This window comes from Anastrepha ludens, chromosome 6 (genome assembly GCF_028408465.1).
Source record: "Anastrepha ludens isolate Willacy chromosome 6, idAnaLude1.1, whole genome shotgun sequence".
NCBI lineage: Eukaryota > Metazoa > Arthropoda > Insecta > Diptera > Tephritidae > Anastrepha > Anastrepha ludens.
In genome coordinates, this window is record NC_071502.1 from 90,149,291 (window position 1) to 90,167,790 (window position 18,500).

Consider the following 18,500-nt stretch of genomic DNA (forward strand, 5'->3'; position numbering starts at 1 on the left):
TAGCCTTAATTGTACGCCCGCCTGATGACGTCACAACGTGTCGACAATTGCTGCAATTGACGTTTCAAAAGCAGCAAAAACATAAACGGAAAATAGTTCACTCACTTCTGCACTACCTCCAGGTACGTGCCTACTCTTTACCGCTTTCTGCATGTGGACTCATACTCTTTAACGATAATTTTCTGGTATTTTGCCCAACCTACTCTAACTCTCTTTGCCATAAAAATTCTGTTCAACATTAAAAAAAACAGTGTATTTTTACTCTTTACTGCATTCTCAAAGTGCCACTCTCTTTGTCTGTTGTTATTGCATATTTAAAGTAGTGTTGCCACATTCAAGATTCATTTCCTTATTTCGAAATTTGCACAACAAATGAAACACATATAACTTCACTGAAATACTTCGGACAAAAGATTTATTCAGAAGGTAAAACATCATATTGGCATTCTGCTCGAAGTCACTGTCAATCCTGGTGAAATAAATTCAGAAGGTGTGGCCAGCATCAAGCCCTTAACTGGCACATTTGTGTTCCGCATATTCTGAACAAACCTTTTCAATGACTTGAGCATTGGCTGTGTTAATTTTTTTCGTACATCACCAACGCAAGCTACATTTTTTCGTAAACAAACCGCGTCATGGCCCCAGTTGCAGAAGAAGAAAATAAGCCGTTTATTTCTTGGAACTTCAAGATAATTCTGTTCTGTTTTTTGCTGCATAGTAATCCTACTCAAGGGCCTACGACGCCAGTGCTAACTCAAGCTAGTGTCGTTCAAAACTTTCCCGTAAACGCAAACAAAAATTAGTGAGAAATACGCGAAGCGTTTTGAGGCGGTATTTTTATGCACGCATTCGAAAGGGCCGAAATTATCGTACACCGCGGCTGAAAAAGTATTTTAAAAATCACAAAAATGTTGATGACCTTTCCGAGCGCGGCTTGAAGCGAGTGACGACAAAAAAGCAGGATAAAGTGATCGTCCAACTTTTTAAGCGGGACCCTTCTTTGTGACGACGCCCGGCACGATCAGTTCTTGCTAAAAAGGGAATAGATGTGAGTATCAACACCATCGAACGTCGACTAAAGGAGGCGAACATATCTTATCGTCCCACATTATCAAAACCACTGCTCTCAGAAAAACACATTGAGAAACAACAAAACAGGAAAATGGAGTCATGGTATTGGACTGGCCTTTCCAGTCTCCAGTCTCCAGACGCCAACCCCATTGAAAATGTGTGAGGAATTATGAAAAAGCTTCTTGCCGGAAGGCCAGTCCGTGGTATAAAGCAACTCGTGCGTTAATTTCGCAAAATCTAGTCCTGTATGTTGACGAGCTACGCAGAAAATTTGGTTCAAAGCATGAAGAAGATGCCAGGCTACCATATACTCAAAAAGGATGGAGACTACACGGCTTATTGAGTAATTGCGACTCGTAGTTTTGCAAAAAAAATTTTAAATATATATCTTTTATGCTTCATGAATAATCGCGGTTCCTTTGTTATTACACAGACTGTACGTTAATCCATGAACTGATTCTGTCGAATTCGCTGTGACCCGGTTAACGGCCTGTAGCGCAATTCACGAACTTTTAATGATTCGACAATTATTATTTTTGTTTACAGTATTTGTCGATTGCACTAACGATTGTGCTATTCAAAAAATTATGTTAACTAACCTACGCAACAGTCTTCTTCTTTTCACTCAAACTGATAGAGAGTGGCATCTTCAATTTTTGCTGCTTGCCGCGCTTCTTGGATTATAGGAAACCTCACGGTTAATTGCATCTGTTACGCGATGTATGCTAGGGCTAACGGACGACTGGCTCATGGATATTCCCCATTACTCAACTACGGGCAGTGCAGCTAGAACCTAGTAATATTGAGGCAGAATTTGACAGAATTTAGAATTAGCTTGAAAGTTACAAGATTTACCTATTTTTCCATCGAAATCGCTGTTATTCTGGAACCTCGAAGTTGACTGTCAAGCTGAGAAATTAGGACCTCAGGCAAGTCTTGAGTTAACAGGAATAGTTTTTGGAACTCTCCTGCAGTCAAATGGTAAGCATTACACACATCTCGGAGCAAACGTTGATCCACTGTTTGAGGGGTCACTATCTCCTCTCCACGCGATAAGTCATAAGCCAAATACTCAATTAGGAATGCGTTTTTAATAAGTTTTTATTAATGTAAATGCAAATTTTTTTAACTACTTAGTTAGTAATTAACACCAAAATGTTTGTCGTTTAGTTTGCGATAATCGACATGTTAACTAAACAGTTAATTTTGTCTTATCGATTTTCGTTATGAAATGGGTTACCGAAAAACAAAATCTTTCAAATTGTGGTCAAGGAAAGCTAACAATGCAAATGTCGTTAAAATGTGTTAGTAAATCGCACTACTGATCTTGGCCACACCTGTTAAAATCTTTTCACCACAGGTGCTACGTTTTAGGGGACTTGACAGCAGGTTTCTTTACGCTGTTCCAATGAAATGGCAACGAAGTAACATAGGAAATGATTGCGTTGATTTTTTTCTTATATGACCAACAAAATCTCAGTTTTTGTCAACCTGCTGTAAAGGTTCCTCTGGAGAGGTTCTGGAAAGGTTCAAAAAACACAAAAGCATTAGCTTCCCTACAGTTTCTGCAGAAGTGTAAAGCAAGTTGATGCCAAAAGTTTTATCGAAAAAGTACCAAATTCGATTCAAGGATATGATTCGCGAAGCATTTATAATCGCCTAGGCGTCCGCTTAAGGGTGATGAAATTTAAGAAATTTTCGGTGATAAATTTAGAGGTATCGGATTTTAAATTGAAATAAAAAAATTCAAATTGATTGGGATATCTTTATTATTTTTGTGTGGAACCTTTTAACCCTTTTAAATGTTGGCCACAACTGCGCCGTAATTCGACCATCCGTAAACACCAATTTCAAAATAACTCGCTTGAGAACTTCGGTCGATATCTCGTGAATAACTTTAGTAGTGTTGGCTTCCAATGCCTCAATCGAAGCGGATTTATCCACAAACCATTTAAATGCTACATACCCACACAAATAAAAGTCCAAAGATGTAACATCACACGATCTTGGTGGCCAATCCACTGGTCCGAGGCGAGAGATAAATTGCTCATCGAAACGACTGCGCAGTAAATCCATTGTTTCACGGGTTGTATTGCAAGTAGCGCCGTCTTGTAGGAACCTTGGAACCAAATATTGTGGAGATAACGGATCTCAATTTCCGGCATCAAAAAGTTGTTTATCATGGCACGATAGCGTTCGCCATTCACTGTTACATTGGCGCCAACCCCGTCTTTGAAGAAATATAGGCCGATGATTCCTCCGCCCATAAGCCACACAAAACGGATATTTTCAATGGATGTAATGGCTATTCTCGAATGGATTCGGGTTGCTCTTCAGACTAAATACGGCAATTTTGTTTATTGACGTAGCCATTAAGCCAAAAATGGGCCTCATCGCTTAACACCCATAAGTTGACCTGAGCGCGTGATAAACACATTTCACAGAGCCTCGATACTACAATTGTACGATTTGTAAACGTTGTTGAGGCGTAATTCTTTCCACGATGAAATGTCAATGAATACTTAAAAAAATATGTACTATATTTAGTTTGACAATAGTCACACATGATCTGCAAAACGAGCATTGATTGCAAAACTAACGTAAAAACATGTGACACGAAATATTGACAATACTAAGATATCCTTCTCTGCTTTTATTTAACTTTTTCAAGCTTTTCCAGCGCACTAGGATCGCTCATTACTTTTCTCATACTTGAATATTTATTCATAAATATTTATTATCCCATTCAAAGGTAATTAAAAACGTCATGTAAATCTCGAAACTAATTAAATACTTATGCCAACAGCAGATCTCACTCTCGCCCAGGTTACTCATGTAAACTTTATGGCTAATATCTGCTGTTAGCGAACTGCAAAGGGAACTGCACTTTCAAAATGCACCTCCATCTTTCTGCGTCTCTCTGTGCACTCTTCCTCTCATACACTTGCACTTATTTTCTTTCTAGCAACTCTTTACTCTTTAGACCAGTGCATGATGCTGCATACTCGTAATAACTGTGCCAATAACATACCTGTAGTCTGTTAATTTACAGTCGCCCGACAGCAACTTGAAATTTGGCTCATCGTGAGGCCAGTGGTCCCTAACATGATTCTGCCCGCATCGTAACCCTCGCATTCGTCGCGTTGCCATTCACTTTCTAACACCCTAACACGCTCATTTCGGATTTTCGTATTTACACAGTGGTAAGCGCCCGCTGATAGAAATCAAACACCCTACGACAGCTCGTAAGTTGGGTCATTGAACCGAGTAGCTGCCAATGCACTGCATGGATGTTTGCACTTCTCGAATGCAGGCATTGCCGTATGCTATGCACACACTGTTGTTGCTTTTTATATAGTTTGTTTTGATTTTTTTATTTTTATTTTATTCTTATAAATGCCACTACAACAGCTTTTAATGCCGCTTTCCTTTTTTTTATTGCTGGTATTTTCAATGCTTTTCATACTTTTATTTACACAAAGCCCTCAGTACGCTCAATAGCAAGGAAACAAATGTAAATATGTGCTAGTAAGTATGTGTGTGTGTGTGCGTGTTTGTGTGAAATGGTGTCACACTGACATTTTGTTGTCACCTCTGGCAGTGTCACGTTTTTGTACTTATATTTTGGGGAGATGGCGAGCGGGTGGGGTGGGCTGGGCTACGAGTATGCATTCGATTACAGACGGGTTAAAAGGTTCATTGGTTCATGGTGCTTTTGTGTTTTGTAGATATGTAGAGATTTTGAAATTAATTTCGTTTTGATACACAATCGAATTATTGCACAATACGGACTTGAAATTATTTACAAACATATACAGTGTTATATATTGGGGCGATCCGATTTGTTTGATGGTTTTAAAGACTTCAACAAATCGAGTTTAACGAGGCTATCAGAGAAACCATGCATCAGAAATAAATGCCCATATCCATATCTTCTGCGTAGTACCATCTTTGAAACAACTATAAATACAGGGTGGCTGATGAATTTTGCTACATTAAGAAACTCAAATAACTTTTTTTTTAGTGTATGGAATTCATTTATTTTTTTTCAAGTTGAAGGTCATTAAATTTTATTAACTAGTTTTAAAAATAATTGAATTTAAATGCCCCCCATGCTCGTTGACACAAGTGCGGCATCTTAGTAAAAAGTTGTTCATTTCTGCTTTGAGAGTTGCGACAGGAATAGCCGCAATTGTTGCCCGAATGAATTGTTTTAGTTCATCCAAATTTGTTGGCTTTGTTTTATAAACTTCTTGTTTACATAACCCCCACAAGAAAAAGTCAGGTGCAGTAAGGTCAGGCGACCTGGGGGGCCAACGAAATTCGGAGTTTCTTGAAATCAGTTTATTGGGAAATTTTCGTCGCAACTCTGTCATAACAGTCTGGGCTATGTGAGACGTTCCCCCATCTTGTTGTTGTTGAAAGGAATTCTCTTTCGGCGTAGTTCTGGATAGAAAAATTCTTTCAGCATTTTCAAATAACGGTCTCCAGTAACCGTAACGGTGTGACCATTTTCTTCAAAAAAATAAGGCCCAACAATACAGCGTGAAGAAACCGCACACCACACTGTCACGCGAAGAGGATGCAATTCCGTCTCGTGGAGTATCTGTGGGTTAGAAGTACTCCATATTCGACAATTTTGTTTGTTCACATTGCCGTTTAAATCGAAATGGGCCTCATCAAACATGAAAAGGCAGTTTAACATGTTTTGGTCTTCTTCCACCATTTGCAGGATCTTCTGGCAAAATTCCAAGCGAATCGGCAAGTCTGCTGCATTCAGTTTGTTAACCATTTGAATTTTGTAGGGAAATAAGTCTCAATCTTTGTGCATTATTGTTTGCAAAGACTGTCGGCTGACACCAAGTTGAGCAGATAAGCTTCTTGTTGAAACCCTTGGATTGCTTTGTATAGCTGCAGCTACAGCAGCGATCGTTTCCTCCGTCCGAACTGCCGAACTGGTGGGTTTCGATGATAAGGCCTTCTTGCGACTGTTCCTTGCTCAGCAAAATTATTCACCAGTCTCATTATGGTCCATCTGCTCGGGGGATCGCCGCCAAACATCCGCCTGTACTCTCTCTGTACCAAAACTACGGACTCCAGTGCGTGATAGCGGCGGACCATCCAAATTCTTGTTTGCGGGTCCCAGTTATCCATTTTAATAAATTTTAAAGATCAATCTGCAAATTAAAACAAAAATGGAACAGATAACTTAAAAAGAAAAAAAGGTATTCAATTTTTTTTTGGTAGCGGCTTTCATCAGCCACCCTGTACCTAATATCACTGCATTGGACAATAGATCACTTTGGTCGCAGTGCACAACAGTCTAAAAATAATAATATCACTGCAAAAACAGTGGCAGTCATTTGGCTGATCATATATGGGTCACTGTTGATGAAAATATCCGGCAATGCTCATAGCAAAGTGCCTAACACATTCTTAATGCCAATCTGAAAAAGTTGAAGGAGACGTTTGCATACGTGTGACGTTGCCTCTTCTTCTGACTCATAGTCTTTATCGGCAATGTCAAAACGAAAGTATAGCTTACCGCTCACTCTAATGCTTCCTTGTAGTCAACGATAAAGTGAATATTCAATACTTATAACAAATCATATTTTTTGTAATTTTTAGTCACAATTTCCTGATCAAACTTGATGTAAATAGTCACACCAAAGAAATGAAAACTGAACAGTTATATTTTTTCGCTTTTTTTCGTAATGTTTCTTGAATAATCTGAATGGTCTGAAAATTTTAATTTTTCATGGCACTGAAGAGTCATAAAGAGGTCAAATAATTATATCAATTTTCAATGCTGATATAATCACTCTTCCATATTAAATTTTTTTGAATGTAAAAAAAAGAGTCGTATGGTCTGTTGTTGTTATAGCAGTTCACCATGCCCTTCCAGTGCGATGTAGTCACCGATCGTCATCCTCTAACCCATCTAACTTTAGGCCCATGAAACGAGCTGTTTTGACAGGTTGTATCCAGAGGGTGAGTGGTGTTAGGTGAGTGGTGTTAGGTGAGTGGATTTAAGAGGGCAGGTGAGTAAGTGGTTAGTTTCGGGAAGTGTACCTTCATATGCCGGACATATATTGAGTTTGTCGGTATAGCAAATTAACGCGGGTGTCCCGAGACAGCTCAAGCTCTTCGTCTACAATGGCTGGTGGTTGGAGACCGATAATTGCCCGCGAGTGTTGGGAGTTTGGGTAAGATGGTAAGATGTTTGGTTCTGGATTTCGTCGGTGTAATTGAAGAAATGCCTCCTGACTTTCCCGGAGTGGGGGTCTCAAGCTCTAGCAGACGTCTGCAGATGAGATCCCTGCAGTAAAACCCTAACAGGGGTTGCGTGCTGAAAATTTTGTTGTGCTGTTTGACCGGGAGCAGGGAAGCCTCTTTGTGAAGGTGTTGCGGGGGAAAAATCAGGAGGCATCCCGTATTTGGCAATTGTCCTGAAAGCAGTCTGAAACTTTGTCCACTTCGAGTCTCTAGTACCAGGCGACCTGACAGGTGCAGCGTAATTTAGAACCGGCCGGCCAATTGCTTTAAATGTCCCCAACAACATGTCTTTGTCTTTGTCCCAAGTACTGCCGGCTAGCAATTTGAGGCGCTTGTTGCTGTTTAGGACTTTAGTAGCAATTGCGGCTTTGTGCACAGAGAAGGAGAGCAAACTATCAAAGGTAACTCCCAAAATTGTGGGGTTGTTTACAATCGGAATTGGTGTTTCGTTGACTTTAACCTTGAGCTGTAGTTCGACCATAGCAACCGGTTTTACGTAACCGGAATGCCTTGGAGGTGTTTCCGACCAAGGGCTACCGCTCTTTTTTCTACCATGTGGACCGCTCCCTATGTGTCTTAAGGCCTGAGCAGGTCTTAAGAAGGCAACACCCGTTGCAATTGTTGCACCTAACCAAGGTGGAGTTCAGGTGGAGCCGTTTGTGACAGATGTAACAGTAGAATACTTCTGGTCCAGGATTGGGCTCGATACCAGCCCTGAAGAAAATTATATTTTCAGCAGACTTGCTGCGTAGAATTGCTCCTGTAACGATAGATTAGGGATGAGGTACGATACACTAAACTGGGACGGCAGCCCTTGGTCGGAAAAAGTCCGATTCATCCGGCAACTCCTCTCTTCTCCTTGGAATACGAGGGCGGGTCAATAAGTCCGTGACTTTTTGTATTTATTTTGCATCAGTTAGTTTGTGTTCTACAGCTACCTTTATCAGACTACCCAGTAATTTGAGGAGAAAATGGAAAAAACTGAATTTCGTGTGCTTATTAAGCCGATTCACCCTTAGAAACCCACTGTTTCGATGTTTCCATGTTTCGTCCACGGTTACAAAACGGCGCAAAAACTCCTCCATATTGCGATTAAACAACGCCAAACCTTCCTGTGAAGTTGTTACACGATTGCGTTTGTGGTCTCCTCAAATTACTGGGTAGTCTGATAAAGGTAGCTGTAAAACACAAACAAACTGACGCAGCACGTTCAAATTTTGACAGGAGTCAACTGCCAGATGCCTGTTGACAGGAGCAGTATTTCTTTTTCAGTAAAGAGGTCAGAAATACAAAAAGTCACGGACTTATTGACCGCCCTCGTATATGTATACTCCGAAAGCAGTACTTCATTCGATTTTGCTTCAAGTCCTTCCTCCATTAGTGCGATTTACTGAACACTCGTCTCATGGCACGGCTCGATGAGCTCTATCAATGGCAGCATTCATTGAGCGATATTAATTGGAGCAATTGGGGATCAATTGTCTGTCAGATGCAAAAGTTGTTTGGCATTAACATGCTCGTTCCGATGACTGTTGGTCACCTTAGATTTATAGCACAATATACGCCTCTTCTATTCGCCACTTCCTGCTCGACTAACTTAACTAAAAATTTGCTTGTGAAAGCATGATGGAAAGAATAATGGGATGGCGCCTATTGTGGCATGGTTACTTTGCTCTCAGCAAATTTGACAATGAGTGAAGTCGTATTAGCACCAGTATGGCCAGACTACCATTTTCGTAGCTTGATTTGGCATTTTTTGACGTGATAATGTCTTATAATTCGATTTAGCCGGCTGCACGCACGAAAAAATGTGTCGTTATCTTGCTCATTCGTCGTTACCTTGCTTGAAGTGCAAGTGAAAGCGCGGAACGAACGACAAAGAGCACAATCGGCCCCCGCATTCGGCAACGTTCGACATCTGGCTCTGTCCTACTTGAGTGAGCATATATATGTATGTATATGTATTAATTGAACATATCTTTCATGAATTTGATAAATGTTTCGTCATTTTTCACGTTTGTGTAAATGTAACTTGATCAATTCCATTGCGATTCCATTTACCTCCTTCTCTATATCCATAAAAAATATTTATCAAACAAATAAAATTAAAATTTTGTTTCGAAAATTGCAACCATTACATTAGTATTTTCTTATGACGTTGTCACGTTAAACTATCGTCAGTAAACCGACTTTACAGACACCCTTTTTTTGGTTATTTAGTCTCGGAGTTTTAGTTCTTTCTTCATGACATCTTTCTAGCCTGTTCTAGTTAAAATTTAATGTTTATAATTTTGTGAAATATAAATTTTTTAAAAATTAGTTCAATAATTCACTCAGTTTTATTTAGCTTTACTTTTCTTTCTACCAGATGGCATTGCCCGCGATTGCAGTTGTTGTTGGTGTTCTTCTCCTTTCAGTAGTCAAATCTCTCAGTAGTCAAATCTCTCTCTCGCTACTGCAGTGTTTCTTAGCTTTGGGTATAAAAACGCACTAAAATGCCCATTTAAAGAAAATAAAATACCAAATTTTTATTGAATTACTTAAAGAACTTTGTATGCGTGACAAAGTGTCTTTAAAATGTGTCTGTTTTAAATAAATGTGTTATATATTAGTTATGTAAAATGTTATTTATGAGTTTTTTGTTAAAAGAACTAATATACTTTTATGCTATATTTCAGGTTATATAACAAGATCAGGTACTCTTTTTGTAAAAATTTCGTTATTATTTCTTTCTATTTTCTGGTATTTTGTTGCTTATTTTTACTATGAATTCACCTCATAATGTCCTATGTCCCACTAAGGATTGAGGACCGGAAGACACGATTACACCACTATGGTTTTAATTCGCATGCAGTAAATTCAAACGCTTTTTAAAATGCGTAAAAAGGGTTTCAATGTTAAGAAGCGTTGGGAGAAGAAGATTTAATATTCTTGTGAAAAAAAAATAAATTCGCACTGTCAAAATATCAAATTTTATATGAATGAAGAAATTTTCTTTAGCAGTACAATCTTCTCAGAGTGTCCGTTGTTAAACTTCTTTTGTTTAATAATAGAGTTTTTCTTTTTAACTTACAGTTTCAGTAGCTTAAAATTAAAAAAAAGAAACAAACACCAACTTAAAAATGTTCGCATTTTAGGTATAAAACAGCACTAAATTTATTGCGAAGAGCAAATGCTTGGCAACACTGCACAACCCAGCTAATGCGACGTCACGCACTCTCTGATGAGCGCAATCTTGTTTCTATCGTTCTTGGTAACGTGGTTTCAACTGCTGCTCGCTCCGATTACTGTTGGTCACCTTAGATTTACCTGTATGGCACCATATGCACGAGTACATATCACTTGAAGGTTAAAACTTGTTGTTGAATTCTTGTCATAATGCCTTAAATAATAATAATTTTTATTTTTATTCTTTTTTTATTTTATGTAAACATTTTTATACAATCATATGTATATTACATTTTTCAGTTTCCTTACATTTTTTTCGTATTTTTTCATATCAAGCATTTTGAACCCATTTAATTTCTTCAGAAGCCTTGGCCAATTTTTTCTGAATTCTACTATAAAGTTTGTATTCAATAGTACTCTTATTTTAAAAATTTAAAGTATCGCTTTTATACATTTTGGACAGTTCCAAGTTAATTGAGATTTATTTCGTATACATTTTTTAGGACTGCAGCTCATTTTTAAAATACAAAATAGATATTTTGATTAATATACATATAATTCAGTGTGAGAGGCTAAATATCTTCTATCCCAGCTAAATACTGAATACTACTTCAGGAACAATGCACGTATATATGTATATAGTTTTATTTTTTTTTTTTTTTTTTCTTTAAGATTCTGCCTTCTAAAATATATGCGCAGAAATATTCCAAATTTTGGCTTGCATTCAAAAGTTGCTGCACTTACAAAATACTGCACGAGTTCTTCTCTCGAAATGGATTCACCTTTTGGCTAACAAACCCATTCAGCAGACAATCATCGCTCCCGTGCTCCAGCACATACTTAATCATCAACTGACAGGCCTGTGACACCTGTATACGCGGTACATCCGCTTCGCGTCGCAGCTGTTCGTTAATGCTGCGCTGCTGTTGTAGATTAGCAGCCATAATATCCAGTACGGCAGTCTCTGCGAGCCCTATGTTGCTGATGCTAAGGGGAAAGTGAGTTGAAGCGCTTGAAAATGTGTGTGCGCGTGTGTATACGTTCGAAAATCACTTGTAGAGCGGTGAGCGTGTGTAAGGCAAGGGATATGTAGGCTATGTGCTATGTGTACGTGCACGTTGGCTTGACTATTTGTCACCTATGGAAAGCAACAACTGCTCTTGGCTTGGGAGTTGGGGTGGCAGGTTAATGGGTTTTACAGCCGTAGAGTATGCTACACTTTTCGGCACTGATATGTAGATTTGGCACTAATTTGACATTTTATCTGAAAATGAAGTTTGTACAGTTTATTAATAAACACTCTGTGAATTTTTTACAGTTAACTCACGAGCACAATATTACACTGAAATTTGAAACTCTTGACTGCTGGTTTAGTTATGCTCGCATATAAGAAATTCGTAATAGAAAAATCGATATAACGTAATACTATTCGAAGGTAGATGGTGCTGCAATAATGTTCAATTTTCTATAACGTAGCTAAGTTTCTTTTCATTTACGCTTTTCATTTTATTTTATCTCTTTTGTTTCTGTTTTAATACATATTTGTTTATTTTATTTTTTATAACATTCTAATTTAATTTATTTTATTTTTCAATCTATTTTTTATTTAGCAAAATATTAGTAGAGTAATATCATGAACTGAACTTTAGTAGTACAACAAAGTTTATATTTAGCATATAAATAGTAATATATACATGAATATCAATAAAACAAGGGGAAAGAATAACAAGAAAATACGATTTGATTTATGGTTAGGTTAGACTATTATTTAATATGATTTAATTCTATTATTCTATTTTGGGAAAAAAGAAGTTCATTATTTTCTCTGTAAGTGGCTGTAGTGATCAATATCTCTTAAAATATCAATCAAGCAATTTAAAGTGTATGTTCGTTGTCAAGGTAACATTTCACACTAAAACAATTATTTTACTGTTTTTTGTTTGTTCCATTCAGTTGTGTGTAACAGGGAATTAACGATGGAAGTCAACAAAGAGAAATTCGGTACATTTTACAGTTCTTCTTTGAAAAAGGCGTAAATGCAAGCCCGGCCCAAGATGAATTGAGTTCCCACGACAGTCGGTTCTCTGTTACCAGAACGACCCGGATTTATATCCGACCAAGGACTGTCACTTCAGCAGCATTTCCCATATATGAATGTATGGGAAGTGTTTATGCAGCTATAACAACAACAACAACGAATTGAGTACCCTTCTCTCTATCATTCTTGAGCCCGGCCGCTGAAATTGAGAATGGTGCCGAGACTGTAAAAGCCCAAGAATGTTACAGAAAGTACTCAATTCACCTTGGTAACAGCCAGTTGCGTGCATTTTTGGTTTCATTCATTTCCGTTCAGGCATTTTTGATGTTAAGGTGTTAGGGGTAGTCAGAGGCCCGAAAAAATTATTATTTTCAATATTTTTTTTTTTTTGCTAGTCAGTTGCTTTATTTTACGAAAATAAAAACGTAGCATTAACACATCATGTTTCGACTTGACTTTAGCAAAATTTCACCAAAAAAAATTTATAAATGTAAAAGTTATCGCTGTTTGTGAGGATCCGTTTCTCCAGAAGTCCCTTGCGCTGATCATCACAAGTCCTTGGAGACTCAGCTAAAATCAATCGGACAAAAGTTAGTTATTAATAGTTTTATTAATACATAATCTTGTGCCTGATCGAAGCTTTTTTCAAAATTAACAAGATGGCGGTCTCAGGAAATATTTTTCAGATTTTCGAGTAAAAAACCGACAATTGATTGTTAAAAAAAATTGGATTTTTTGAAAAAACAAATCGGAGTTTTAAAAAAAAAATCGAAATTTTTCAAAAAAATATCCTTCGATCAGGCACCAGTTATATGTTTTTCAAAAGCAGTATAAATTTTATTGAAATTTACCAAGCGGTTTTTAAGTTACAGTGATCACCAGTTCAAAAAACATCGTTTTGAGAAAAACGCATTTAAAGTTTTACTACTTGCTCTCGAGCGCCCGAGCGCCCTTGTTAATTATTGAATAATTCGAAAAGTGTTTCTCGAATTCACTTCAAATTTTCACACACTATTTTTAAGATATTATACTTTAAGAAAATGCAAAAAAATCCAATTTTGGACTACCCCTAGCCCCTTAAAGAAAATGTTGATATTGTCACAGAAATACATGAAGTGGACCGGCATCTTAGTAGTTGTAGCATCGCTCAAGCGCAAAGATCGATTATAAAACAGTTTTAAATCATTCGCGCAAATATTTTTAACTATTTCTACGCAAAAATAACGGATTTGTTTTTCTTCAAGATAATATTACATTTAGTTTTATTTTAATTTGTATTATTTCCTCTGAATGATCTGGCATTCTTATTACCATCGAGAATTTTCTGTCATTCTATTCACAATAGTATATTTACCTATTGAGAATGAACGTTTTGTAGTCATCCGTCATTTGCAGGCGTGTGTGAGGTTAAAATCGGCAAGTTCTTTCATTTGGTTTATTTCTCAGCGTTGTGATTCCGAAAAATCTGTGAACAAAAATGGCTTTATCCGTACCAAAAGCTCCAGGAGTTGCGCAAATGATGAAGGAGGGCGCCCGGGTAATAAAAAATTCCACATAAATATACAATTTCATTCAATTCAATAGCTTTAAAACGGATTGCTTGAAAAAGCAGCGTGCGGCTTCTTAACACAGCTGCGCCTAATTATTAGTCACCATAGCGTGTGATCAATTTGCCCATATTATTGAATGAATCGCAATATTTTATAGCACAACAATTTGCTAACGTATTTTTATAATTTAAATAGATGTACAGTGGTCTGGAGGAAGCTGTCTACCGAAACATCACTGCCTGTAAAGAATTTGCGCAGACAATGCGTTCCGCTTACGGCCCTAATGGCATGAATAAGATGGTCATTAATCACATTGACAAACAATTTGTAACAAGTGATGCTGGAACTATCATGCAGGAATTGGATGTGGAGCATCCTGCTGCTAAACTTATGGTTATGGGCAGCCAAATGCAGGACGCCGAGGTGGGTGACGGTACCAATTTCGTAGTTATCTTTGCGGGCGCACTACTCGAAGCTGCCGAGGAGTTGCTACGCCTAGGCATCACAACATCTGAAATTGCCGATGGTTATGAGAAAGCTTTGGAAAAAGCCTTAGAAATTCTTCCCAAACTGGTTTGTCATGAAATTAAAGACTATCGCGATGTGAGCAAAGTCTCAGAATGCCTTAAAGCAACAATTATGTCAAAACAATATGGACAGGAAGAATTTCTAACCGAATTAGTAGCGCGCGCCTGTGTAGCTATACTTCCCGACCAAGGTACCTTTAATGTGGATAACATTCGTGTTTGCAAAATTCTGGGCAGTGGTCTAAACAAATCGGAAGTCGTGCATGGCATGGTGTTCAAACGATTTGTTGAAGGTGATGTCACATTTGCAGAGAACGCCAAGGTAGCTGTGTTCTCATGCCCTATTGATATCATACAGACAGAAACCAAAGGCACAGTATTGATCAAGTCTGCTGATGAGTTAATGAACTTTTCTGCTGGCGAAGAGAATTTACTTGAGTCTCAAATTAAAGCCCTTGCCGATGCTGGTATTAAGGTAGTCGTATGTGGAGGTAAAGTAGGTGACATGGCCTTGCATTTTCTCAATAAATACAATTTGATGGCTGTGCGTTTGAACTCCAAATTCGAAATCCGTCGTCTGAGTCGCACAGTCAACGCCACTGTGTTACCTCGCATCACAACACCTACCAACGAAGAGTTGGGCTACTGCGATAAGGTGTGTGTTGAAGAGTTAGGTGGCACAACTGTTGTCGTTTTTAGGTAAGCAAATATTAAATAGAAAATTTTTAAAAACTTGCAACAATATAGGTTTTATGCATTTTTTAGGAACGAGAGCAAGGACGCGCGTATTTCTACCATTGTCATACGTGGTGCCACGGACAACTTCATGGATGACATTGAGCGTGCTGTAGATGATGGTGTGAATAACTTCAAATGCTTGACACGTGACGGTCGTTATGTGCCAGGTGCTGGTGCCACCGAAATCGAGTTGGCTTCCGAACTTGCTGTCTACGCCGATACCTTACCCGGTTTGGAACAGTATGCTGTACGTAAATTCGCCACTGCTTTGGAAGTATTCCCTAAGGCTTTAGCAGAAAACTCTGGCGTTAATGGTACTGATGTTGTGAATGCCCTGTATCTAGCACACAAAAAATCGAGTGGAAAAAATATTGGTTTCAACATTGAGACTGAGAAAGCTGATACCATCGATGTAGCAAAATCGCAAATCTACGATCTATTCCAAGCAAAATATTGGGGATTGAAATACGCTGTAGGTGCAGCCACAACAATTCTGAAAGTCGATCAAATTATTATGGCAAAGCGTGCTGGTGGACCAAAGCCAAGGCAAAATGCAGGCAGCGATGACGAAAGTTAGATTGTAAGCGAAGGCAGCGATGCTGGAGTATATTGGCATTAATTTCTTATGTATTACCATTTCTCACATTAAAAAGTAATTTACTAAGTTATCTGCTACTTACTCACATTGGAAATTACGTTTACAACTTTCTGAGCAAAACAAAAACGGAGTTTCGCATTCTAATTAAAATTTTTAACTGTACTTTCTTAAACACTATAAATCAACGTTGTGAAACGTTGTAGAAACGAACGAAAATTAGTTTCAAAGTTTGCAACAACTTGAGACTACATAATAAACTAATACAAAAAAAATTAAATAATTTAGTTTTAACAATAAAAAAAGCCAAGTATTAAGTTGAAACAATATTTGAAAGGCAGTGTAATCCACTTCAAAAATATTCGGGTGATATGTTCCAGACACATATCCTCGTGGTACCTAAAGATATTTATCTACAAACTGCCATGCTCGGTTTCATGTGACAGTGAAAAAAAGTGTAGTGGATCGTTCCTGAACTAATTTTTTGACGTAAAGCAGCTTTGCAAAGTGTTGCATTAACGTGCGCTATAATGAACCTTGCAATGCCTCAAGGATATTAAATAGCTTTATTAGCGCATATATTTTTTGAAAATGTTGGGTTTCCCTTATACTTACCAGGTAGTTTTACTTTACAATAATTACCGGTTTCCTTAATATTATAGCAGTTTAATTTTCAAAGCGAGTTCCGCTATTGAAAGTGATAGCATAATTAATAATCGATAGTCGTCTGAATCGATTTATGCATTTATTTTCGTTTCGAAGTTCACTCAAACAGTTAATGTGGAATAATTTGCAATATTTGCTCAATACAAACCATTGCGATATATAGTATGATGCCTGCTAAACATTCAATATTTATTGGGATCACGGCTCCTATGAATTTCAAAATATTTAGGTATGAATACCGATCAATCAATATTTCACCCAGCATAGACGAGGTAAATTCGCCTTCGGGAGCATAGATAACTTCGGGAGCGCTCAAACATATATGGCAACGTACGATAATAGTTGGCACTTCGAGTGATTCAAGAGAGACCGACGATAAATTCTGCAGTGTGCGAGGGCTCTGTGAGGGGCTCTTTTTTAATGTAGAGTTGTATTTGATTTCACAACACAGTATCGCATTTTGATCAAACAGGTTGTCTATAGGCCTCTTCTGTTCGCAAAGCGAACAGGCGAAGCAACTGGTAAAGGGGTTTTTTAATATTATATGTTATTTTGATAAATGATCGGATGTTGATTTCATTATAAAGAGAAAGGTATGCTGTTAATAGTGGAAAATAACATCAGGTAAATAACCACCACGACCACGCTTACAGGACAATATCCTTTTCATGAAATTTTCCGTAACCGAATTGTAAAATGGCTGCCTTATGTCCTCGATAGCCTCACGAATTCCATCTTTGAAGTCTTGAATCGACCCTGGGCTGTTGGCGTAGACCTTCTCTTTCACGTGGCCTCAAAGAAAAAAGTCACAAGGTATTAAATGACAAGATCTCGGTGGCCAATTGTGATCACTTCTTCGAGAGATAACACAGTCCGGAAACTCTTCCCGTAAAAGATCAATGGTTTCGTTGCTTGTGTGGCACGTAACACCGTCTTGTTGAAAATAAACTTTGTCCAGATCAATACCATCCAATGCCGGCCATAAAAAATCGTTAATCAGCTCTCTATAGCGCAATCCATTCCAAAATAACACCTGTTATTGGAAAACCCTTTATAAATAAACATATCTTGGCAGCGCTACCTAAAAGTAGATTTGTTTGTAAAATAGTGAGTTATACCAGTTTTATGAGGTATAACCATACTCGCTGTCCGCGAATCTTCCTTGATAACTTTGTTGTTGCTTTCACATGCCAATTTCAAGTGAGCCGAGAAAAAGTTGTTTCTAATAGCAGTCGCCCCTCGGCAGGAGGCAATAGCAAATCTCTGAGTGTATTTCGGTCATGAAAGAGCTCCTCATAAAAAATATCTGCCGTCCGGAGTCAGCTTGAAACTGTAGGTCCCTCCATTTGTGGAACAACATCAAGACGCACATCACAAATAGAAGGAGTAGCTCGGTCAAACACCCAAAAAGGGTGTACGCGACAATTATATATATATATATATATATATTGTAGGGATGATAGAGTACAAGGTTGCACCTTCCGAATTCACTGTGTCCTCAGGCTCCAGGAATAAACAAACAAAAGGAAGAGGAAATACTTGTTTGTGAAGAGGAAGAGTAGGCGAAAGCAATTGTTGCTGTCGACTTTTAAAGCAATAGGCCGACCGGCTCTAAACTATGCTGCGCCTGTCTGGTCGCCTGGAACCAGTGATTCGCAGTGGACGAAGCTTCAGACCTGCCAAAACACTGCTTTAAGGACCGTGTTGTCCTTGTCTACATATTGAGGCCTTTATGCTGCCTGTTAAGGAGCATAACAAATTGCTCAGTAAGCAGTTTCTGCTAGGGTGTTACCGCAAGCCTCACTCATGCAGACACCTGTTCGAGCCTGAGCCACCTCCCAGGCACATCAGGAGGCATTTCCTCAACTACG

The 18,500-nt window shown here is 38.2% G+C and overlaps 2 protein-coding genes across 3 annotated transcripts; one reads left to right on the top strand and one right to left on the bottom strand.

Annotated features, from left to right (window-relative positions):
* Positions 1–10,753: 10,753 nt before the first annotated feature.
* LOC128866957 (guanine nucleotide-binding protein subunit gamma-1) lies at positions 10,754–16,661 on the bottom strand. Of its 2 annotated transcripts, none has more exons than XM_054108029.1 (2): positions 16,579–16,661; positions 10,754–11,779 (listed from the first exon to the last, which is right to left on the bottom strand). In XM_054108029.1, the coding sequence occupies exon 2, from the start codon at positions 11,457–11,459 to the stop codon at positions 11,256–11,258; it is 204 nt and encodes a 67-aa protein (XP_053964004.1). In that variant the 5' UTR covers positions 11,460–11,779; positions 16,579–16,661; the 3' UTR covers positions 10,754–11,255. The 2 variants fall into 2 exon arrangements, with proteins under 2 accessions (XP_053964004.1, XP_053964003.1); XM_054108028.1 differs by lacking the exon at positions 16,579–16,661 and adding an exon at positions 11,843–11,945.
* LOC128866956 (T-complex protein 1 subunit theta) lies at positions 13,924–16,237 on the top strand. The gene is made up of 3 exons (XM_054108027.1): positions 13,924–14,090; positions 14,299–15,329; positions 15,396–16,237. The coding sequence occupies exons 1-3, from the start codon at positions 14,031–14,033 to the stop codon at positions 15,943–15,945; spliced, it is 1,641 nt and encodes a 546-aa protein (XP_053964002.1). The 5' UTR covers positions 13,924–14,030; the 3' UTR covers positions 15,946–16,237.
* Positions 16,662–18,500: the final 1,839 nt, after the last annotated feature.